The sequence below is a fragment of the Martes martes genome, assembly GCF_963455335.1.
Source record: "Martes martes genome assembly, chromosome: 8".
Classification (NCBI taxonomy): Eukaryota; Metazoa; Chordata; class Mammalia; order Carnivora; family Mustelidae; genus Martes; species Martes martes.
The window spans coordinates 41,265,092-41,290,753 of NC_137895.1; the positions used below are offsets into that span (position 1 = coordinate 41,265,092).

Here is a 25,662-nt window from a genome sequence, read left to right on the forward strand (position 1 = left end):
AATCATGATGTCTCTGCTATTGAGAGGGAAGCAATTAGAAGAACATAGTGTCTATAGTCCAGATTTGGCCACCAGCCCAGGCCCCATGCTTAGAAAGGGGTAAGAAGGTAAAAAAAATAACTACCAAAAAAGATTGTTCTCAGACTCCCTATTTCAGCACAGAGAGGCACTGGCCTCATATGACTTTGCTGGGGGGTGGGAGGAGGGTGCGAGAGGACCCCAAGGCCATCTCCCGTACTCCATGGCAATAGCACCTCACAGAAGCAGCAGCGGCAGCAAGGCCAGTCCTAAAAGCAGTGAAGTTCCAGTGCTGGACTCATGTGATGACAGCAGTGGCAGCTGTCACCCTTGATGGGGGCACAATGGCCTCACAGAGTCTCCCAGACCTGAATGCCAATAGCTTTGCTGGCCAGAGGTGGCCATGCTCCTTGGAGACCCCTGCTGTCCCACATCACTTGTAGGGGCAGAAAGAAACCAACATATGATGTTCCCATCAGACAAGACGGGAAGGACCTCTTTGAGGGCATGTAGGACCGGGGACTCCCAGAATTCACTGGGGAGGTAGGGGTAAGTCTCTAAACAAGGCTAGAAAGAAAGTCCAATGTATTATGTGAAGTATTACACAGAAATTACCCCCATTTTCATCCCCAGGGGTGGGCTGACGAAAGATGTCCTACTGTGCTATGTGCGTAATGTTGGCTAAATGATTACTCTCTCCGGGAACAGTTGACATTTTAACAGGGGCTTCTGGTAGACAATACATTTACCTCTGTACATGAACACTTCCCTTTGGTTGTTAAGAGGAGGCCTGGGCTAATACATCTCCATTTGGGCTCCACTGGGCTCTACTTCTCTAGTTTTTCCAAGGTGGAAGTCCTTGCATGTGATAAGGTGGCTTTGGGTTAGGAAAGGCAGTATCTCTAGTATTTAAACATAAGATTCTAGTCCTGAGCTGCTAACTCCAAAGTCGTCTTTCCACCACTTCCAACCCCAACCTCCTCTTTCTAGTGCACAGTGAAAACATCTTCATGTGGTCCTGCAAAGGATTACAATGAATAAATGCTATGAATATCATGCTATTAGATAGGTATAAAAAGTACATCAAGCCATCTAATTCTAAGCTTAGAAGAATGAAGCTCACAAAGGTCATTCTTTGGCCTGATATTTTCTAACATTCTCCTTATTAATGTATGTGCATCACATAATGTAATAAGTAGAGATGTAGTCAGTTTCACCAAGTATAGAAATAAAAAATGATTTCAGCAGTATCCTTATATATCCATACTAAGTGATAAGGACTTATTACCAAATGGTTTTAAGATGATAACCTAAGTGTCAAATAAGTATTTAGAATGAATTGGCAGGTTTAGAGGACTTCCAAATCAACCCTACCACTTTATTTTTATTTTTAAAAAAGATTTATTTATTTGAGAGAGAGACAGAGAGTGCACATGAGCAGACGGAGGGCAGAGGGAGAGAGAATCCTCAAGCAGACTCCCCACTGAGCACAGAGCCTGGCACAGAGCTTGATCCCAGGACCCTGAGATGATGCTCTGGGCCAAGAAAACCTGGGGCCTAGGTATGCAAAACTTTTGTTCAAGGTTACCCAGCAAGTGCTGGCCAGACTTGGTCTAGAAACTCACTACTCTTCAAAATGAAGTCCTTCTCTTCTATAAGGCTCTGGAAATTAAGGTGAAGCTTGTACCTCATCTTCTCCACAATCTCAATTCCAGGGCACTGGTCAATTCCCATTTTTACTGTCCCACTCGCTGCGATCCCTCCGAACCACCACAACCAAACCTGCAGTATAAATATGGCACCATATACAGGGAGGCCCCATTTTATAGTCTCCACTATCACATTCCCAGAAACACCTTGACCAGCTCAAAATTCATCCTATCTATTGTGTTTTAGAACGTTTGTTACAGCACAACCCCTTCTCCACATCCTGGCCTTCAACATGCACACACAATGACACACGTACCACACATGCGCACCAAGGATGCTAGCTTTTCGTTCAGTGAGAACACAAATTACATGATCACTAAGGAAAATAACCTTGCTCCACAGTGCTAAAGATGACAAGGAGTCTGTAAAGATAAAGAATGAATTCCTCTGTTCCCTATGGGACATGTAATCACAGTTGAAGCACCTCTCTTAGAACAGCTGGACATCTGGATGCAATTTGAGATGGGAGCCATAACTGCCCTTTGGTATTACAATGATATTTTTTTTTTTTAAGTTTTCTTACTAAGGCTATGAGCATGAACCAATCATGGACTTATTCTCCTGACATTGCTTATAGTCAGCCAAGAATAAATCGTCTGTCTTCCTGAACTTGCTAGCAGTTAAAGAAACAAATGTATCACATTCCCAGGCCCCTGAATGGGTGAAGACAAAGGCCATTTTAAATGAGAGTCCTCAGTTTAAGAACTGTTAAACTGATCTACTCAAAGAGACCTGAGAATTGCCAGGATGTGAAGCCGAGGTCCTTCTGTTGCCCGTGAGGAGAACAATCAGGATGTCATTCCCTCTGTGACTACCCTTTTGAGAACAGATGCTCCACCGAGATGGTACCTGCGGGAGTGGAAGAAAAGGACAACATCTGAGGAAGCTGAAACAGTAACTGGATGGCTCAGACTGACGCCATGAATGAAGTATAATAAATCTTGGGATTTGGAACCCCAAAAGGATAAAAGACTATTTGCAAGTTTGAGAGGCTATGGAGCAAGTCTTTTGCACAGAGGAGGGTCACATGTCACCTGTGTCTATTCTCTAGATCACAGCCCTTGCTGCTCATTCTTCTGGTAAACTTTTACCTCACCCATGAGTTCTCACTGACCACCTCAACCCCTTCCAATCACACAGTGACACAGCCACAAACCAGTAAGAGCCAGTCGCCTGCAACTCTGCACCTACTCCAGAGAGTGACACACCCGCCCAAATCTTCACTGATGGCACCGAAAGCTCTATTTCTGAAACCATGGATTCAGAAGCATTCAAAAATACCGATGAGTAAGCATACAACCAGCACGACGGTAAGGAAAAAGACACTAGGCATTGGGGAAGAAATACCCAAGCCCAACTCCAGAGGAGGTAAACTGGAAGTCTCTGGGTATGGGATTCGGGTACTGGTATTTTTAAAAATCTCCCCAAGGGATTCTAAAGCACAGACAGAGTTGAGAACCACAGGCCTCATACGATATGGAGCCCCGAGGACTATGGCCATGTGCGTAGTACGATACTGTTCCAAAGTCAATGACCTTCCAGGCACAGCTTATAGAGGCAGAATCGCAAAATCAGCATGAAACCTGGTGTGACAATTTTAAAATATGGCGCCAAAGTGTTTGACATTTCTTCCACCAAAAGGTAAGGTCTGTCAAAATAAATTCAAAATGGATGAAAGGCCTGAATATGAGACAGGAAACCATCAAAGTCCTAGAGGAGAACACAGGCAGCAACATCTTTGATCTCACCATAGCAACTTCTTACCAGACACACCTCACCAGAGGCAAGGGAAACAAAAGAAAAAATAAATTATTGGGACTTCATCAAGATAAAAAGCTTCTGTACAGCGAAGGAAAAAATCAACAAAACTAAAGGCAATCTACGGAATGGGAGAAGATATTTGCAAATGACATATCTGATAAAGGGTTAGTATCCAAAATCTATAAAGAATTTATCAAAATCAACACCCAAAAATAGATAATCCAGTTAAGAAATGGGCAGAAGACAGGAATAGACATTTTTCTAAAGAAGACATCCAGATGACAACAGACACATGAAAAGATGCTCCACATCACTCATCATCAGGGAAATATGAATCAAAACCACAATGAGATACCGCCTCACACCTGTCAAAATGGCTAAAATTAACAACAAAGGAAACAACAGATGTTGGCAAGGATGCAGAGAAAAGGGAACCCTCTTAAACTGTTGGTGGGAATGCAAACTTGTGCAGCAACTCTGGAAGACAATATGGAGGTTCCTCAAAAAGTTAAAAATAGAGCTACCCTATGACCCAGCAATCGCACTCCTAGGTATTTACCCAAAAAATACAAAAATACAGATCTGAAGGGGTACCTGCATCCCAATATTTATAGCAACATTATCAACAACAACCAAACTATGGAAATAGCCCAAATGTCCATCTGCTGATGAATGGGTAAAGATGTGTGTGTGTGTGTTTGTGTGTAATGGAATACGACTCACTCATCAAAAAGAATGATATCTCACCATTTACAACAATGTGGAGGGAGCTGGAGTGTGTTATGTTAAGCAAAATAAGACAGAAAAAGACAAATACCATATGATTCCACTCATCTGGAATTTAAGAAACAAAACAGATGAACACAGGGGAAGGAAGAAAAAAGAAAGAGACCATTAACTAATGGCCTAAGTGATCTAACTAAAATAAGAGACCATTAACTACACAGCACAAACTGAGGGTTGCTGGACGGGAGGTGGGCGAGGGATGGGCTAAATGGGTAATGGGTATTAAGAAAGGCACTTGTGATGAGCACTGGGTGTTGTAGGTAAGTGATGGATCACTAAATTCTGCCCCTGAAACCAGTATTATCATATATGTTAACCAACTAGAATTTAAATAAAAACTTGAAACTAAAAGAAGAAAAGAAAGGTAGTGTGTGTGTGTCTTTTCCTCTCAAATATGGGTGGATTTTTGACTGTTTCGTCCAAAAAATATAGCAGAATTGATGTTATCTTCTTTCAAAGGCTACATCATAAAAGGCAATACAATTTCCACTTTGTGGGCTTGGGAACTCATTTTGGATCCCTGAGTCCCCAAGGAAGTCCAACTGCCTCAGCCACCATGCCATAAGGAAGGAAGATCAGGCTACACTGAGAAGCCATATGCAGGGATCCTTCTTGATGCTCCACCCAAGTTCCCAGTCACCATCAGTGTCAACTGAAGAATTGAGAGATTGACAGCTTATCTACAAAATCTGGGGCTTGAAAGCATCAAAGTAAATAAGTGTATTGGAGTAATGTCTCTGAATTTGCCCAACAAATGCTCATTTTCCAGTTTTCCTCCAAATTTAAGATCACTCTTACTTTAAGCAAACGATGAAATTACAAGAGTCGGAAGCTACATCATGAGTTTTTCTTGCTCTGAATAGAGGCTACATTTGAAATGAAATAGAAAAAAGACTCTGAAAATGCTAGAAAGGTCTGTAACAAAACTGCCTAACCTCAAAGTAACAACCACTATCATTTTGAAATATCAGAGAAATGAACAAACTTTAATAGTTTGAATGTGAGTCTAAAAAGCAGAATAGCCGAATAGTGGTCCCAAAAAGGAATATCCATGTCCTAATCCCTGGAACCTACGGCTGTCACCGTATTTGGAAAAGAGGTCTTTGCAGAGGTAATTGAGTTAAGGATATTAAGATGACACCATCTGGAATTAAACAATGGAAACTACATTCAGTAACAAGTGTCCTTGCAAGAGATACACAAGAGAGTTAACAGACAGAAGGATACCAGGCAATGTGACCACTGAGGCAGAGATCTGAGTGAGCCGGCCATACATCAAGGATTGCTTATAGCCACCAGAAGACGGGAAGAGGCAAAGAACAGATTCTTTTCTAGAGCCCCAGAGGGAAGGTGGTTCAGCCAACACCTTAAATGTCGACTTCTGGCCTCCAGAACTGTGAAAGAATAAATCGCTATTATTCTAAATCAAAGTCTGTGGTGATTTGTCACAGCAGCTACAGGAAATTAATACAGTTGGGGGGAAAAAAATTTCCTAATCCAATGTTCTGCTTCTATAGAAGTACAAAATTTAATAAATTAGTTTTATTCTTTATATTTTCTCCTTATGCTTCTACCTATAAGATAAATTTCAGTTCAAAATGTCATTTCTAATATAAAAATGTCAAATTACTGTTGTTATTTTTCTATATGTTTAATGTTTCCATGCTTGTCCTTTGAGTATGATCTAACAGTGATTTTTAGACTATGTTTATCAGCAGCCTAAACAGTACAAAGTGAAGGACTTGATTGGGCATTCTAAATTCTGCAGACAGTGCACTTAAATTCTGGGAGGTGAGGAGTGAATCTCAGAGCACTAGTTACAGAAAGGATAAGAAGAATGATATCCCTTCTGTAAAGTATATGACTTGTAGGGCAATGTCTGTAGACATGCTTTAAAAAGGCTGTCTCAAAATCCCAATAGCAGGACATCCTACAAAATGACTTACCAGTATTCCTCAAAACCATGGAAGACAGCAAAAACGAGGAAAGTTTGAAAAATTGTCACAGCCACAAGGAGCCTAGGGAGACATGAGCACTAAATGTACTATCCTGGAAGAGAAAAACATTAGGAAAAATGTAAGGAAATCTGAATAATGACTTCAGTTAAAGAATAACATATCATTATTGGTTCATTAATTCCAACAAAATACCACACAAACATAAGTTGTTAATAAACAGGTAAAACTGGGTGCCAGATGTAGGGGCACTCTGCATCCTATTTTCTCAATCTTCCTATAAATGGAAAACTGTTCTAAGCAATAGTCTACTAAAATACACACCGCATGCGCACGTGTATACACACACACACAAACACACACACACACACACAGCTGTCTCTATCAATATTCATATTTCAAATAAGAAACTAAAGTTGAAGGAAGTGAAACATTTAATACAAATCGGTAATGTTGAGGAAATTTTCTCGACTACTTCCCAGAATGCTGGTGCATGTCGCAAAGAATTATTTAATAAGGCTTTTTGCCCTTAATTATTGGCGATGTTCTCAAAAAGGCACACCACCAAAAACACTTTTCTGGAATTACAAAAAAGAAAAGAAAGGAAAGGAAAAGGAAGAAAAGAAAAGAAAAAAAAAAACAGCTGGTTCTGCTTGCAGTCTAGTTTCCAGGACTAACTGGCGTGCCATCTGCTCGCAGCATAGAGTGGTAACCATGGTTCCTGTGTCACACCAGCGTGCGGTGTTAGGAAGTTTGCCTCAACAAGCCTGGACACCTTAGCTTCCGCGCAGGTTGCGGGGGGGAGGGGGTGACGGCAGCGGCGTCCAGAGTGCGTATATCGTTTTTTTCCAAACTCCATCTGCTTTCCCCACCCCTGGCTGTGCCCGCGGTCTCCCAGCGCGGCAAGCCGAGGGGACCGGAGCGGGCCTTTTACGCATAACAAAAGAGCCCTCCTCCTCCTTCTCCCGCCGCCCCGCGCCGCCCCCACCTTGGCTTCCCGCGGCCGCCCGGGCCCGCGTCCCCGGCAGGAATTGGCTCCCGGGCCCGAGGTTTCCAGGTACCCGGAAGGGGGAGGGGGCTGAGGCGGCAACAATTGGGCGGGTGAGAGCCAAACGCGCGGCCCGGAGCGCCAAGACTTCGAGGGGCGGCGAGCCCGGGCCGTGCCGCCACGTGATTGGCCGGGACCGCCCCTCCAGCCTCCGCTGATTGGTGGATTCTCAAATTCGGTCTCAAGGCGCCAGAGGAGGTGTTTTAGCGGGGACTGCGATCCAGGGCTGGAGCGCTGGCGCTGCCCGGACACCGCGGGGTCCCAGCCAGCTCAGGGCACTCGGAGCGGGGATCGGCGCGCCTCACTTTCCCCGCCCGATGTCGCCGCCCGCCTGCTGATCGCCTCGTCCCGCTGGTCCAGCGCCGGTGTGGGGATCGTGGAGGTCCCCAGAGGCAGGAAGCCTCCTCAGAGTGGGAGTAAGTAGCGTGCGGCCCTAAGCGCTGTGAGGAGGCGGGAATTGGGGCGAAAGGGGACACCCCCGCCCAGGCTGCCAGCCTGCCACCCCTCTCCCCTGCTGGCGGGGATCGAGGCATTTCTGCCGCCGGACCAGGAGTGCGTGGGGTGTCCTGGTTCCAGCTCTGCCTCCCGTGGAGCAGTAGAAGAGACTTGTCTTTCCTCAGGATCTGAGGGGTTCATTGGAAGAGTTTATCCTTGGGGTCCGCTTGGAGGCCTGGGACGGGGCTGCGCTAAAAGCTGAGTGGGTTTGGTCTGGCGATCAGATTTCCTCCCCACCCCCCCATTCAAAACCCCCTCAAAGCCGAATTCCTCCCAGTTCTTTGCGCCAAAATTAACTGACCCAGGAGACCCTTTACTTTCTGACAGATTTGCCCTCCACTCTCCTGACTTGGTAACTTTGTTTTGTGCTGTTGCTTTTCATAAAAAATTACCATTTTTGTCGATTTCTTTTTCTTCACAGGTTTTTAGTAATTTCCAAGCACACTTTAAGTGTTCGTGTTCATTTCATGTGTGTTTTAGAGTTGGGGGCTGGCTACACTCCTGGAAATTCCCAGGATGAGTTTAGGGAAGGGAAGTTCATGTTCACGAGCAAGTGATAGATATTTTTGTTGGAGGAGAAAACATCCAATTGTAAAATCATAATTGTGCTTTACAGATGGAGGTAAATTGTTTAACACTAAAAGACTTGATCAACCCCAGGCAGTCCAGACTAGATTTTGCAATTGAAGATGGGGAAAATGCGCAAAAGGTAAGTGCACTTAAATACCTTAAAGCTCTAACATATTTAGGTTGGTGGTGTCTAATTCAATAAAGAGTGCCAACATGCCACCCATACTTGTCTTGTAAACATAATAATTAATTTGATGAACATTATAGAAATATACTTTTTTTTTTTAACAATGGAGACTTCCAAACCATTATTGTTGAGTTTCTCACTGATTTTGCAGTGGAAAGAGGCTAAGTTAAATGTAATGTTGGAACCAATTTATATGAATCAAAGATGTGCTGGACACTGCAATTGAAAGTTTGTAATACTTATTTATAGCTGTCAAGAATGGAGTTAGCTAATGCTGAGCAGAAATGTTAAGCCTCAATTCCCCAAAAAAATAGACCTTATACTGTAAACACTGTATTATTAAAGTGCTGTGGAATGTTCTTTTGTACCAATGATCGATCTCCTAGAGGCTGTTCCATTCACCCAAAATTATGACCTGTGCCTCCTGTATATGGGGAGATAAAATGACTTGGCCCACTAGTGTACTCTGAATATTTGGAAGTGCTGCTGCTGGTTTTGTACTAAGCCTCTCCCTCCCTTTTGGCACCCCTTGTGATTTTTAAGACCGTAGTTGTGTCTTCAAGAAACGTAATGAAATAAAGTGGTCGTAGTAATATCTAAGCTATCACTCACTATTGCCACATCAGCACAGCTGCACTCACCAGCCAGTGCCCTACTGAAAAGGTATAGTAGCTCGTTAGCACATGTCTAAGCATTTTTAGGCAGAAGCCAAATAGATATAACAAGCCCAGATATAGAAACTTTGCATACAAATCTGAGCATCACAACTTACTTGGGCACTGAACTTCTCTAGGTCTCTATTTTTAGGCTTAGTTAGCATCAACAGTGAAACTGCCTGGTGGAAAAGCACCTGTTATGTGGACCTTTGAAGAATACTTGACGACTGTTTATTTGGATAGGTGTGCAATTGTATGTTTTTTGTAGATTGTTGTTCCTAGCATTCAAAATTTTTTTGTTGGGAGAAGTATGCCAAAACATTATTGTTTTCAAGAGGACTTTCTAAAAATTACCTAAGCTATATGAAGATGAAATGCCCAGACTTTAAAATGTAGATTGAGAGTTTTGGCTTTGGGAGTTTCAGAGCAAGACTTTTTGTTTTTCTTTATAATTTGGATGGAACAGCCTTGAAGGAATGTGTATACATTTATATAAAGCCTGAGTCAGTGTCCACTTCTTTCCTTCTGGGTCAGTGATTTTTTTAAGTGCCTTCCACAAGGGCACTCTACTCTAGTTAGCATCAGTAAGGGCTATGTCCAGTTGAACTTTCCCATTTTAATGCATGTGGAGAAGAACTCAAATTACTCAAAAGAGATTGGAAAAAGTTAAAATATTTGAAATGGAATGTATGAGCAGGGATTATTTCACCTCTCAAAGAGAAGGAAAGGAATGAGAACAGTGCTTCTGCCCGGATACAGGAGGGGTTTTGTCCTTTTTTCACTTTGCTCTGTAGTAAAGAAAGGATTTCTAGTGATGGCGAGAACATGGGATTTGCAGTAACAGAGATCAGGGTTTGATTTCCTGCTCTGCCGTTCATTAGCTCTGTAACCTTGAACTAATACATTTATTCAGTCCCTCAATAAATATTTATATTCTAGGTGCTGGGACATAGCGGTTTAGGTTTCCTCACCTTTCTCAAGCCTGTTTTTTTCTTCCATAAATTAGAGCTAATAAATAACACCTCCCTCTTTAGGTATTTGTAACCCAGTAATACATGCTGTTCACGCTATCCTCAGTGGAACTGGCGACCCAAAGCCAAACGAGTCATCCCTGCCCTTACTTACCTGCAAGACTTTCAGGGTCTCAGATGCAAAACTAACCAACTGTACTGTGATTTGGTAAGTGCCATCATAGGAGCAGGCACGAAATATTTGGCAAAATAAAGAAGGAAGAAATAAATTCACAGGGAATTCTGGGAGATTTGGGAAGGTTCACAGAGGAGTTAACATCTGGGCTAAGCCTCAGTGGCTGAGGACATTCAACCTACAAAAAAACAAGAGTGAGCAAGATGGACATTGGAGGCAGAGGAAACCACATGAGGTGTAGGCATTCAAGAAATGCTCAAGATTTTCAGAGTGGCCAGAAGCTAGTGGTGTTGGATTGTTACTTGAAACCCTCTGAGAAATGCCTAGTACAGTGTTTTGTGGGTCAGCTGGCGTTTAGTGGATTTCTTTTTTGACTTTCTGCACATTAGTCAACAACTGTTAAGTACTGTATCGTGCATGCATTTTCTTGCTACTTATGAAGAAATTTTTGTAAACATATAAGAGCTTTCAATTTCATTACCCAAGTTTACTGAGTCCAGTTATGAGAAATAAACCAGAGTCTCTTCTTAAGTTGTTTACAGCTCTTTTGGGGAAGACAAAAGGAAGCAAGTGGTTTGGCACACAGAGGTGAGCAGTAAGGATTAAGCTGTCGGGGTGCTTAGTGAGATAATGCCTCACAAGAGCTGGAAGGAAGGAATGCTAACTTAAGTATAGAGGAAGGGAACTGGTAAGGAGTAGAAATGAGCAGGTATGTTTGGAGGCAATACTCAGACTTAGTGGGCACAGGTTCTCCTTGTAGGTCATTCATAACTTTTAGGAGTAATTAAGAAAAAAGGTTAAGTTCAATTTAGAATATATCTATATTTGTTTCTGTGTGATTACAAGTAGATAGATATGTGCAGAAGGCACTGGTTGTCTGATTTTGGAATTCATGAAAAGTTCTAGCCAGATACAAACTTGGGAACTGTCAGCATACAGGTTGGTTTTAAAGCCATGGACATGACAGTAGGTGAACTCTCCCAGAGCGAACAGAGAAGACTGAAGGGCAGAGGTTTTAAGAGTGGAAAAAGAGGAACCAAGGAAGAAGACTGAGAAGAAATAGTCCAAGAAGTAGGAAGAGAACCAAGAGAGGAAACGTGCTATTTTAGAAGGGCTGTGTGTTTTTTGTAGAGCAAAGAACAGTCAACAGTCTCAACTATGGCAGTGAGATCAAGTGAGGTATTTTACTATTGAACTGGCCAGTGAGAGGTGACCTAGGTGAAAGCATTGGATCAGAACAGCCTGGTGGTTTGAGGAACCCCTGGGAGATGGGCAGGGGAAAGCCCTTGGTGTGGATTATTCTAGAAAGTGTGCTCTGAAGGGAAAGAGAGTTATTGGTCGGTAGCTAGAAGGAGACACTTCCTAAGGTGTCATCTTTACAGTGAGTCCTAAAGCATAGATAGGGTTTCTGTGGGTGAAGTTTCACTGAGAGCATTAAAGACAAAGTCATGGTGTAGGGCAGGTTTGAAGAAAAACAAGTGTACTCTTTGGGTAAAATATGGAATAGGCGTGAGATGGAACTGGAAAAGCAGTTAGCAAAATATTGCCAAGGGCCTGGACAAGGCTGATCACCATATATGTTATTTGAGGGACACGATCAAAGCTGTATCTGAGACACAAGCAGGACTCGAACCAAGATCTACTAACTACAAAGCCTCTCTCTGGCAGTGTACGGCAGAGTCAAAATGCTGGTGTAATTCATGATCACACACATCTGTAAAGCACTCACAAGTTACTTCTCCGATCCCACCTTCCCAGCACTTCTATGGCAAGTAAGCCAGGCTGTGTGGTCTCCATTTGCATATGAGAACTGGAGAGCCTGTTTCATGGGTCACACTTCCCAGGCCCTCTCTAGCCAAGGAGGGGAGTTCCTGCGCATCGCAACTTAGGTTTCCTGGCAGGCAGATCTGACATGGAGTCAGTGCACAGGAGGTTTATAGGGGGATTCTGGGGGGTCCAGGCATGTGGGTGGAAGGGGAAGACCGCGGAACTGGACAGAGGGAGAAGCAGATCTGTAACACAGTCTCAGGGGAGGTCTGGACTTAACCCAACTGGAAGTTCTAGGATGACCCCTCAGAGCCATCCTGAGTCATTCGTTCCTGAAGAGATCTCAGTGGCTCCCTGTGACCACCACACAGCTGGGAAGCCTTGCTGGAAAGCCTCGGAGGTAGTTTCTATAGTTGGAACCCCTCATTTTATGATAAGGAAACTTGGGCCCAGATGGAACAAGCATTTCGTTCAGGATCAAAAAGATACAGAGCTGAGACAAAAGCTACATTTCCAGGTTATAACTCCCTTTCCTCTTAACACGGTGTGAGGACTGCAGGCTAGACAGACGAAGCAGGGTCCGGTTAGGGTATAGTTGACTTTTCCTGCCCATCTGAGATCTCAGAATGCAAATGCACGTGGCATTTTTTTTCTTTTGATGTAGATGTATGCTGCAATCATAACCTAGCAGGTAACCTAACTCCCCTCCTGCTTTAAGTTTTACTTAAACTGTAGTGAAAATATATCAAAGTGGTAGAGGAAATAATGCATCTAAATTGTTCCTCCGTAGGGAAAAAGTAGGAGCTCATCATTCCTACAAGAATAGGTACCCTAGAGGCAGTACAGAAGGAGGGTGGATCTCTGGCTACCTCAGTGAGCCTGGGCCACACCCTTTACCACAGGGATACTTTTTGGAAAACTAGATAAATGAGGCATAGTGTTCTTTCAGCATCTGTAAGGGGCAAGGCGTTGTGCCAAAAATTGTGAGGAATGAGACACATGGAACTTGCTCCCTGACCTCCAGAAGTACACAGTCTCATTAATGAGTCAAGATATGCACCTGAGAAGTTAAATAGCAATATGAGATGCTATGTATCATATTAGCTCTGAGTGCCAGAATGAACAGGAATAAAGAATGGGACAGAGGGTAACAGGTAACAGCTACGTTTTATTGAGAGCTCAGTATATGCCAGGAACTACTCTAATAACCCTTGAGGTTGGTATTTTTATGAACTTCATTTTCGGTGGAGAGAATTAAAATTCATTGAAGACAAGCAGCTTGCCCGTGCTCACACTGCTGCTAAGTAGGAGAGGCAGGTAACCTATCCCAAGAGCCTGCCTGCAGAGCTCCTTCCCCATACTGCCTCTCCATAGGTGTCAGTGAGGATCTGGGGCCTGCTGGGTACCTTTTGTGGGAGCTATGGTAAAGGTAACTTACCCCCAGTTTGCACCCAGGACAGGCTCATTTCTAGATGCAGGATTTCAGAAACTTCTGCTGTCAGCTCTTTCTTGCCTGCCAATGACTTCTATACTGAATGAAGGTCGTATGTGACCTCGGGCAAGTTATTTTACCTCTCTGTGCCTCAGTTTCTTCATCTGGGTCACAAGATTGGATGTAGAAAATAATAGCACCTAGGTCACAGGATTGGATGAGGAGGTAATCGATGTAAAGTACATAAAAAGGGTTGTGGCCCATAGGAAACATTTAATACTTTCCCTTCAGAGTTCCCTTGTAGGAGACTTCATCAGAACTGCACACTAGTAGGGATGTGTTAAGAGATGTGGATAGATGAAGTTTCCGGGCGGGCTGCTTACCATCGCTGTGGGGGGAAATCATCGCCCTCATCCCCACCTCCCTTCCTTCCAGTGACACGAGGGCAGAGCCTCACCATGGCCGACTGGCAGCTTCTGCCGATCCAAGGAACCAGAGCTGGGCCTGCTAACACAAACTCCAGTTGCTTCCAGTCTTTTTTGCCTCTCTTCATATGCTGCTCATTTATAGGAAAGCACCTTTTTTAAACCACTGCCCAGCCAAAATGTAAGCATGCAGTAGCTGCAGAGTGACGTGTGTATAGGAAAAGGAATGACGAATGTTTAACGCATCTGCCTTCATCATTACGTGAGATACTATTGCCTGGAGGTGAATTCTGGTATAGACCGAGTAGAATCTTTCTGTTTTTAAAAGACAAATACTTATTTTAGGGGAAAGAAACTTGTTTTCATTGCTTGGTAGTTCCAAATGTGGCTTTCATATACCCAGTCCTTCATAGTTGACTAAGGAACATATTGGATCCATCATTGATCTTTTCTTATAATTATCTAAGACAGTCTACTCAAAGTGTGGTCTGGGGGCACATTGCTAGTCCATAAACTATTACTGAACTGCAAAAAATTAAGAACAGAACTTGAATAATTATCATATGATCTCTCTGACATGAGGAATTTGAGAGGCAGGGCAGGGGCATTGTAAGGGGAAGGGAGGGAAAAATGAAGCAAGTTAGGATTGGGAGGGAGACAAACCATAATAGACTCTTAATCTCAGGAAACAAACAGGGTTGCTGGAGGGTAGGGGAGGGAAAGATAGGGTGGCTGGGTGATGGACATTGGGAGGGTATGTGCTATGGTGAGTGCTGTGAATTGTGGAAGACTGGTGATTTACAGACCTGTACCCCTGGGGCAAATAATCCATTATATGTTAATTTTAAAAATTGCAAAAAAAAAAAAAAAACAGAACTTGAGTCAAACGCTTAGAAAGCTCTGTAGCAATCTGATCTTGCCCCCTGTGGCATCTAAGCCTATAATCAAGGGTCTCTTCCCGTTGAACAGGCTGTAGGTTGTTTGAGTGACAAACTCAAACGGAGAGTCACAGGTGGTGGAAGTGGCATGTGAGTCCTATGAAGTAAAACCATGTTTCAGTATGTGGGAGTTTGGAAATAAAAAACCTTGGCCCTTCACCATGGATAGTTTGAAAAGCACTGCTCTAGGGGAATTACAGCCCTCCAGGTTGGTTTGACATGTGGCATTTTGTTGGATACTTTTCCATTGGTCCTACTACTAATTGCTGTCTTAGCACCGGTGAACATTGAATGACAAAAGCATAATTGTACTGCACTAGTTCGTGCAAACTTGTAAATAGGGAAGCACTATGGACTCAACCCACAGTTGCCCTTATCATCCTCAACTATTACAAGCATCTACCAGTGACAGATACACTCATGACTTTGTTCACAGAGATGCATGAGAAGTATGTTTAGAAGTGGTAAATGATGGGCACCTGGGTGGCTCAGTCAGTTAAGCATTTGGCTCTTGATTTTGGCTCAGGTCATGATCTCAGGGTCTTGGGATCGATCCCCACATCAGGCTCCATGCTTGGCAGGGAGCCTGCTTTGAGACTCTTTCCCCCCTTCCTTTGCCCTTCTCCCTGCTCTAAAATAAATAAATCTTAAATAAAATAAAATTTTTTTAAAAAAGCAGTAGATGATGATCATTTTCTCGCTGAGCCCCTCTTGGATTCCATGAGTTCTTTTGTCTATTTTCATTAGTCCTAGCCTGATATTTTTCAGCCCTAAACATGGGGTCTCTTTGTATCTTCATGTCTTGGTGAATCATGGGAACAAAATGCTCTTAGCTTATACCTGCCCTTTCTGTTTCTCGCTAAAAGGTCTTTTTTTTTTAAATAGGAAAATATATTTGTTGATCGCTCAAGGATGGCCCCGAAGACTCCAATAAAAAATGAACCAATTGATTTATCCAAGCAAAAAATCTTTACTCCAGAAAGAAACCCCATTACTCCAGTTAAGCTTGTTGACAGACAGCAGGCAGAACCATGGACGCCCACCGCTAACCTGAAGGTGCTCATTAGCGCCGCCAGCCCTGACATAAGAGACCGGGAGAAGAAAAAGGGACTGTTCAGACCTATTGAAAACAAGGATGGTGCCTTTACAGACTCTTTGCAGGTAAACAGGCTATACTCTTCAGGCTTTATAGATTTTTTAAATTTTTACTTGATTATTTAAGTCGTAGAATTCTCAATTCTTCAGTTACTATTGAGCCAAAAGCAGTATTAAACAAACATGCTTTCTTTTTTTGTTGTTTATTTGTATATTCTTGCTATTGGGGTGATTTAATGGCATGTCAAATACCTGTAATGGTAAAATACCTTTAGGTAGGCAGTATCCTTCATCTACAAATCCCTGTTGTTTATAGATATCAAAATATATCAAAACCTAATATCTTATTTATAGCTAAAATGGAATTCTTACTCTGTCTCATTTTTTTCATAATGAATGCTTTTTTCTCTTCTGTATGCTACTCCCTTGAGTACTCCTAGTACACATTTTAAAAATGACAATTATTTTTTTAAAATAATTTTTTAATAATTTTTTAAAAAATAACAATTATTTAAACAAAACTATAATTTTGATTTAATAAAGAAGCTTAGACTTTTTTTATGTTGCCACAAATTATAATTTTGCTCCTATTTTGAAGGCAATAGTGTATTTTAGACCTGGGAAATTTCATTGTTTTTATATATGTTCAGTTCTTTGGTTTGGGGCCTTAAAGTTAAATCATCTTTAAGTTATCTGTCCTCTAGGGAACCAGAGCTATTGAATAAACAACATATCTATATTTAAAAAAAGAATCAGTGTCAGTAATTTTCAATCTCCCATCAAACTTCTCAGATTTGCTAAGAAAAGTCAGTTATTTCTCCATTTTTCCTCCTTTTGGGCATTTTTCATGCTATAAATATTACCAAAATGAAGAAATTGGGACAGGAGAAGAGAAAAAGATGTCCTGAATCTGGTTTTGGGTGCTAAAGATATTATGTACATAATAAGTATGTAAATGTGTGTGTGTGTGTGTGTGTGTGTATGTAAATATATATATATAAAAGTATATTTTATATGACCAAATATTCTATCAAAAGATAATAAAGAATACATTTAAAGAAGATATTCCTCAGTAATTTTTAAGAATGTAAAGGGATTCTATGACCCAAAAGTTGGAGGACTACCATTCTAGGGTATGCATCTAGTAGTGAAATTATTAAGTCATTGGATATGGAAATATTTACAAAGTAATTGCTTTCCCAAGTATGTATGAACGTTTATCAATCCACATTCTCTCTGACATTTGACACTGTCAAATTTATTAATTTCTGCCGACCTAATGGGTATACAGTTGTGTATTTTTGTAGTATTCATTTGCTTTTCCTTGGTTACCAATAAGGCTAAGTCTCTTTCCACATGTTTATTGGCCACAATGTTTTTTTTTTCTTCTGTGAAGTGTCTGTTCACATAATTTGCTGATTTTAGTTGGGTTCTTTTTCTCCATGCTGCTATATATGAGTTTATTGTATATTCTTGAAAATAAACCTTTATCAGTTTAATGTGTTACTTTTCAATTTGGTGTATATCTTTTTCCATGTTACTTGTTGTAATCAATTGTCCCTGTACTCAGTCCTTCTTGTTCTCCCAAGTTGGCCGTGCTATCTCTGTCATCTTTTTCTTGGCTATCTTTTATTCCATTGGCTAATCTATGCATCCCTACACCAATAACATATTGTAATAAGCATTGGTATCAGGGAAAGCAAGACTCAACTTATTTTGCCTCAGAATATATGGGCTATTCTTCACCTTTTGTTTTTCCTTATATACTTCAGATTGGATTTTAATTGGAATTGCATTACATGTAGATTAATTTGAGAAGAATAAACCTGTTTATGGTAATGCACCCTCCTATCCATGAAGATAGTATATTTCTCTAAGTTTTAAGTGCATTTCTCGATGATCTAAGTTTCAATATTTTATGCAAATAGATTTTTGCTAGATTTGTTCCTAAAAACATCACTCATATTGCTATTGTAAATAATGTCTTTTCATTTCATTGTTCTGTTACTACTGTATGGCAATACAAGTGATTTTTGGGATACATTGTTTTGTCTTTACATTGCTAAATTCGTTCATTATTTTTAATAATTTGTCTGAGATACTTTTGAGTTGTATATAAACAATCGTGTCTTCTGCAGAATGAAAGTCTTGCTTATTCTTTTCTAATCACTTGCCTCACTTTCTTTTTCTTGTCCTCATGCACTGGCTAGGATCTTCAATATGGTGTTGAAGAAGAGCAGTGATAATGGGCATCCTTATCATTTTTCAGATTTTAAGGGAATGCTTCCAAGATTTTCCCATTAAGACATGTGTTTGCCATTGGATTTTTTTATGGATACGCTTTTTATTAAAGAAGTTCTCCATTTCTAGTTTTTAAGGCTTTTTTGAAAATCATGAATGGGTGTTAAATTTAGCAAATCCTTTTTCTGAAAGCCATTGAGAAAATCATATCACTTTTCTCCTTGAATCTGTTACTGAAAAGCCTTTTACTTTCTCAGGCTTGAATTGAGCCTTTTTCAAATGTGGGTTGATGAGACAAGGATATTACTCAGGGTACTTGCCATAAGAAAGAATAAGGAGGAATAAGACTTAGCTGCCCTTGTTCAGTTCCATTTACCCTTGGTCAGTTGTTAAAAATAAAACACTGGTGACACAATGCCGGCCAGTGGATCTCAGACTTTTATGTCGGGAGGAATCACCCCCGATCTAGATTCGGATACATCAGGTCTGGGATACGGCCTGAGACTCTCTAACAACCTCCTGGTGATGCTAATCTAGTGAGCACATTAGTAGTGAGGGTGTAACAAGTGATAAACAACTTCATTTTTCACTTTTTAGGCTTTTAACCAAAAGACTCACCTTTAAGTTTCAAAGGAGAAAAAATTCAGCCCAAAGAAAATAATCAGTGAAACATCAAGAAAATTGGATTAGGAAATGTATTTTAACCAGAATCTAGCATGATATGAACTGGGATGTCCCCTTCACTTTGCTAATAACTCTCATTTCTCTATACATTTCTCGCATTTTTCATGCAATTTCTCTATTAGGATGTTAAGTATGACATCTCTCCCCTCCCTTTTGTCTGCCCTTTGTAGCTTGATGTGGTTGGGGACAGTGCTGTGGACGAATTTGAAAAGCAAAGGCCAAGCAGAAAACAGAAAAGTCTGGGACTCCTGTGCCAGAAGTTTCTAGCTCGCTATCCAAGTTATCCGCTGTCAACCGAGAAAACAACCATCTCCCTAGATGAAGTTGCTGTCAGTCTTGGTATGTATCATCAGATTACCTGCAGTCCTATCTGTAGTCACAGTGGGAAACCGGTTTCCTTGGGCAGGCCGAAGTCTTCAGATAGCTTCTCATTAAGCAAAGGGTGGGCTCCGAACGGTAAGGATGGAGGACCAAGTCGAGCTGCCTTATGTCATCAAATTTCTCATCCTTATGCATAGGATTCCAGGGAGTCTTCTGGGCCTGAGGGTCAAACAAAAATTGGGTTTGTTTTTTTTTTAACCTTATAAAATATTTGTATAAAAAGACTCACACTAAAAATTAATATCTCATTTTTAATTTCAGATTATTTCAGACAGATAAAAAACACTTAAAAATGCCTTGGTCTTTATTTTTAATAATGCTTCTAAGAGTTCAGACCTGGTGTTATTTCTGTTATCAAACAGGATTTGAGAGCAAGACCATTATGTTTGAAGCCATATACTGGGATAGTCACAGCCTGCAGCCTGCAAAACGAGGAAAAGCTCATCTGGACATAACTCAAACAGCTAAACCTCATAACAAAGAGGAGTGCATGTGTTCACATGGCTTGGGTGTGTGTAATGTGCAGTGGTGTATGGGCTGTAGATACGCAGACAGCCGCCTCAGAATAGAGACCCCTAGTGGACATGGATTGTAGTTCGTCTCAGTAAACATTGTTGACAATCTTTAATAAGCAGAAATCACAGTGGTAGAGGGTGTCCCCTTAAAAAACAAGGAGGTTGTACATACAGAAAAAATTAAAAAATCAACTAAACAGGCTGTATGATAGATTATATTTTTAATTTGGGGTTTTTTTGGTTCTCTTTCTTCCCATAGCCCCGAGAAATGTGTCCTGGTAGATGATTGTCAATCTGAACTATTCAAACTGATGGCTAAAAACATTTTAGTTACCAGAGACTGAGATAATGAGAAAGCAATAGGTTATGATAGAAAGACCATGGGTTCGACTTTGGGTCAGATGGGGTTGGATTTGAAGCCCAGTTCTCCAATTTACAGGCCGTGAGAGTTTTAAAAAAAGGTTAATTAACATTTTCCTGTCTACAACACAAGGATCATAGTGCCTTGCAGAAACTTAGCAAAGTTGGGGATATCAACAGCATGCCTAACTCAGGGCCTAGCATGGATAATGTTATTCTTATGTGGAATAATTTCTACTCCACTCTTATTAGATCTCCCTCTGCCCTCCCCAAATTGTCCTCTCAACCTCTAGGATGAGCAAGCATGGTGTCTTGGTTGGGGAGCCCAGAAGTAGAACACAGTATTTCGCATCGTTGCCAATGAAACAAGAAGGGGAAAGTGACCCAGTTGGATAGAGGCTTAGGATACACCCATTCGAGGTACAGGGTCCTACAAACTGGTCTTACAGAGGGTGAGAGTAAAACAATAGCACACAGTGTCCTTTTCACTGGGGTTCATGAGGCCAGCTTCCACCCTGTACCAACTTCCATCCAGGGACCTTGAACTGATATCAGTGGGAAGATAAGAGATTGGATGTTGGAAGGCTTTGTTACAGATCTGGGGGTGAGAGGGATCAGACAGGAAACTGGACTCCTGCTCTCATGTAAGCTACAGATTGCCCATGTTATGGCTGGTTAGAACAGAATTCCAGAGATTTTTACAAACAGCTTCCTAATGCCTCACGATCACCCAGACCTGCCAAATGACCTTGCCATCTCTCTTTCTGTGATGCCCCAAAACAGGGTCCCTTCTTGGAAGTTACCACCATTGTGGGGTTGAGTCTAGACTCCCTGCTCTATCCCAGGTCACAAGCTCTAAGAACATACGTTAACCAAGAATGTTCAGAGCATTTCAGTCGCATTATTTCCCAGATTGTGGTCCCATGTAGATTTGACATGGATATTACAGGTAAGAAGTTAAAGAATTAGGGGCGCCTAGGTGGCTTAGTCAAGTAAGCATCCAACTCTTATTTTTGGCTCAGGTCCTAATCTCGGGGTGGTGGGACTAAAACCCAGGATTGCTTCTAATCCAGGCAGTCTGACCTCAAAGTCCCTGGGCTTAACTGCTGTACGTATTTTTGGTAAATGTGATAGACAGCTCTTTTGAGTGTTGGGAAAGTGGGTAGACAATTGATGAACTCTACATTCAGCAGGGAGTCTTCTTGGGATCCTCTCCCTTTGCCGCCCACTCCCCGCTTGAGCATGCTCTCTCTCAAATAAATAAATTCATTAATAAAATCTTTTTTAAGAAAAAGAAGTTAAAGGGCACCTGGGTGGCTCAGTGGGTTAAGCCTCTGCCTTCGGCTCAGGTCGTGGTCTCGGGGTCCTGGGGTCGAGTCCCGCATCGGGCTCTCTGCTCAGCGGGGAGCCTGCTTCCCCCTTCTCTCTCTGCCTGCCTCTCTGCCTACTTGTGATCTCTCTGTGTCAAATAAATAAATAAAATATTTAAAAAAAAAAAAAAAAGAAAAGAAAAAGAAGTTAAAGAACCGGGAGTGACTTTAGTAAATGGATAATAGCACAGCCTTAGAAATGAATTTATTGGGCTGAGAGATGTTCTCGATTATCTCCCTCGAGGACTCAGGGAAGCATGGTAGTGACCGTTAAATCCTTGGGGAGGCATAACTAATGCCATGACCAGAATTAATAGGATTGTGTTGATCCAAAAGAAAAGGAAGGCTGGGTGCCAGTAAAAACCTTCCCGACAGAGCGAGCCCCAGAGTAACCTGAAGATCTTGAGACCTGTGAAATGGGACTTTTTAGTGCCCCAGCCTGTAGGCAGTTAAACAGTCCAGACTGAAAAGATGATTATCTAGGCAGGCAGCTGCCAGTGTGGCTTTTATCAGCATCACCTATTAAGCACCCATTGTACATCTTAAACATTCATCTCACCCTCCAAGTGGTCAGAATCTTCCTTTATTTTCCCCTTTTTAGGATGTCTATCCACTAGATGGAGAGGGAACAGTTTGTATCTAATACAAAATAACAAAACAGCCCAGCATATGGCTGGCCCTGGGGTGTCTCAGTTGCATTCACATGACATTTCTAATGGGAAGGTTTATAGAATGTTACACTCTAAACAAGATGTGTTAATATATGAAAACAGACTGGAATAGAAAACCAGGCAGATCTGGACAAGGGGCCGCTCACTGCCCCTGCCAGCACCTTCCAGCAGGCATCTGGCACTGAAGCCTGAGCTTCTGAGGGTGAAGAACCTTTCGGGGTCAGGAGCCGAAATGTTCTGGTTGACTGTGAAATGTGTCTTCATGCATAGGAAAGAACTTCACTTCACCTCCAAAGTTTTCATCATAATTTGGTCAGTTTTTTCTATTAAATCTTAGAAGGGCCAGGAGCTACGTTCACTGAGTCTGCTCTGATTATAGAACAGCTTCTGGCAAGTGAGCAGAAAGAGAGCATCTTTGTAGCTGGACCAGTTTTCTGGGAGCTGCCTGGAGGCTTTTGTTATGGGGACTTAGAGGAGAGCAAAGGAGCCAGTGGGTTCCAAAAGCCTAAGGGCCCGTTGCACAACAGGCTGAGGCAGAGGAAGGTTTTAAAATCTGTTTCTACTGTGACCTCTCAGGCTAGCAGGGATTTGGGGTATTTCCGACGCTTTGCAGGAAGTATTTACAACATAGTATACAAACAGTAGATAACATTGGCACCCTGTTGTAGACCCTGTACATTTATGGCCACATTTAATCCTCATCACCTTATGAGATAAATACTAAGGCACAGTAAGATGAAGTGACTTCCAAGGATCACACAACTACTAAGGGATAGAGCAGGGTTTCTTCTAATCCAGGCAGTCTGACCTCAAAGCCCCCAGGCTTAACTGCTGTACACATTTTTGGTAAATGTGATAGACAGCTCTTTTGAGTGTTGGGAAAGTGGGTAGACAATTGATGAACTTCATGGTCAGCCTGAACTGTACATGAAGAGTCTCCGTGCTTTCTGCTGGGCTGTTGGGCCCAAATGCCCCTGAATGGGAATGGAGGGACAGCTATCAGTGGATGAGATGAACAAAAGGAAACTCATATGTTGTTCAGCCGTGGCTGTAGCTTCCTCCAGCAACTTGAGAAGGTTGCCCAAGCTCTTGACTCCTGAGTTTCCAATGCAAAATAGGAAACAAAAAATTTGCCATCTGTTTTTCTAACCGGCCCATTAAGAGAGTTAACAAGATCATTATTTCATATCGTTCAAACTCCAGGAGAGGCTAGAATTGTCCAAATGAGGTATCATGCATTGGACACAGTTTATTTTATAGTCTGCATAATTAAGAATACAAGTCCAAATCAACCAGTGTTCATCAGGCATCCATCAGATACTTTAGTACATGTGGTGCTCAGTCCCACCTATTTAAACATGCTGAAATGGTGGCGCGGCTTACCAAACAGGTCCAAAGAAATGACATACTACTGTTTATGTAATAGAGATGGAACTATCGTCCATGTCTGGGTAGATGTTTTATCCCAGCACTTGTTAAGCATTGGATCCCAAGAACAAGAAAGAAAAATAATTTCTGTTGCTTGTATCCTTAGAGGTTGAATTTTTAGAGCATCTGCACTGGCTGGCCATTATACCGGGCACCATGTAAATTAGTTTACAGACACGGTCCAGGCTCTCAAGGAATTTTTACTCGAAAATGTTTGCCTGCATGACCGTCAGCTTCTATTTCCCAAACAGGCGTTGAAAGGAGACGTATCTATGACATTGTAAATGTGCTGGAATCACTGCATCTGGTCAGCCGGGTGGCCAAGAATCAATATGGCTGGCATGGCCGGCAGAGCCTGCCAAAAACCCTGAGGAGCCTCCAGAGACTGGGAGAGGAGCAGAAATATGAAGAACAGATGGCTCATCTCCAACAGAAGGAGCTAGATCTGATGGATTATAAACTAGAACGTAAAAAAGACGGCTGTCCAGATTCTCAAGACCAACAGCTACTGGATTTCTCAGAACCCGACTACCCCTCTTGTGAGTGCACTGGAACCACACAAGTAATGGCCGAGAGGGAGGGATGGTCTCTTCCGTAGAAACTCACGGCTAAGGTGGGGAGTGCCAGACTGACAGCCCTGGAGGGAGATGCCCTCCGATTTGATCTACTGAAGAAAGGGAGACAGATGGCTCCCTGAATGGGCTTCCCCCCTCAGCCTCACTTCAAGCCTGTCTAGTGGCAGTTTGTTTGGTATTGGGTATGTTTGGACCACAGATCGTGGACAGTGCTCCATTTCAGACTGACGGCCCCATGCTGACGTCTGTTTGTGAGCCTTTAAGGAAATTTTGCTCTGAAAGAAGCTATCTTTTTAGAGAATTCAATTTTTTTACTTAGAAAAGAACCCCATTCGGAGAACATGCTGATAAGAAAGATAGATAATCTCTCCTGTCATCTGATGCAGCATTTTTTAAATATATGTCTCCATTATTCTTCCCCATCGGCTCCTATGTATCCTCTCCCTGTTGTAACCATTGATCTCCATCATTCTCACCCTGTTCCCCATTGCTAAGACGATAAAGTACAAGTAGCAATCCCGTTTCACTTGCAAATATAACAGGAATGGAAATGTGGTCCTGGTTTTCATTAGATTTACTGCCTCGTGCTTTTTAGCACCACCCCCTGAGCCAGTTCTTATCCTAATAACCAGAGGAGACAGCCATCTGTCAGGGATGGTTCACCTGCCTTCGATAGCAGCACACGTCTGATCAGTGTCTTGTATTCATTTCTAGCTTATTTCTTCCCTTCCTTCTGAAAAGCAATGGCAAGGCCGAGCGCCTACTGTGTTTCAGACAGTCAAATTATTGTAGGCACAGAGAAATAAAAACAAGCGTTCTCGCCCTTAAGGGAAGAGTTGATGTTCTGAAAACAGTCCCTGAAGTCTACCCTCTCCTATTTTCCTTCCCCATTAATCTTTGCAAAAAGTTGCTTCAGGAAAACTACCTCATGGATTGTATATTCTATGAAGTAGAAGTATAAAGCATGATGAGTGGTTTCAATTATGCATTTCAGAGTTTATGCCTACTGGAGAGGAGTTGCACAAGCCATTAGAAAATCCATCTTGGGGCGCCTGCGTGGCTCAGTGGGTTAAGCTTCTGCCTTCGGCTCAGGTCATGATCCTGGGGTCCTGAGATCGAGCCCCGCATTGGGCTCTCTGCTCAGCAGGGAGCCTGCTTCCCCCTCTCTCTCTACCTGCCTCTCTGCCTAATTGTGATCTCTCGCTCTCATAAATAAATAAAAAATCTTTAAAAATCTATCTCACTTCTTCGGGCGCCAGGCTGCCTATAGGTAGAACTTGCAACTCTTGATCTCAGAGTCATGAGTTGGAGCCGCACATTGGACATAGAAATTACTTAAAAAGGAAAGAAAAAGATGTCCTTCTCATTTCTTTACCAGCCACTTCTTTGCGATGTGTGTCCAGTAAGCTTCTGCCTATAACCAGAGTGATCTTTGCATCTGCTATTAG

At 42.1% G+C, this 25,662-nt stretch overlaps 1 protein-coding gene across 1 annotated transcript in view; it reads left to right on the forward strand.

Annotated features, from left to right (window-relative positions):
* Window positions 1–7,466: 7,466 nt before the first annotated feature.
* The window catches only part of E2F7 (E2F transcription factor 7), a gene marked incomplete at its 3' end in the record, with an annotated part of 36,779 nt that continues 18,583 nt past the window's right edge, over window positions 7,467–25,662 (forward strand). The window contains exons 1-5 of the mRNA XM_080811370.1: window positions 7,467–7,694; window positions 8,390–8,482; window positions 15,780–16,055; window positions 19,085–19,253; window positions 23,891–24,178. Of these exons, the coding sequence (XP_080667496.1) occupies window positions 8,390–8,482; window positions 15,780–16,055; window positions 19,085–19,253; window positions 23,891–24,178 (826 nt within the window). The 5' untranslated portion in view covers window positions 7,467–7,694. The remainder of the gene's footprint in view (window positions 7,695–8,389; window positions 8,483–15,779; window positions 16,056–19,084; window positions 19,254–23,890; window positions 24,179–25,662) is intronic.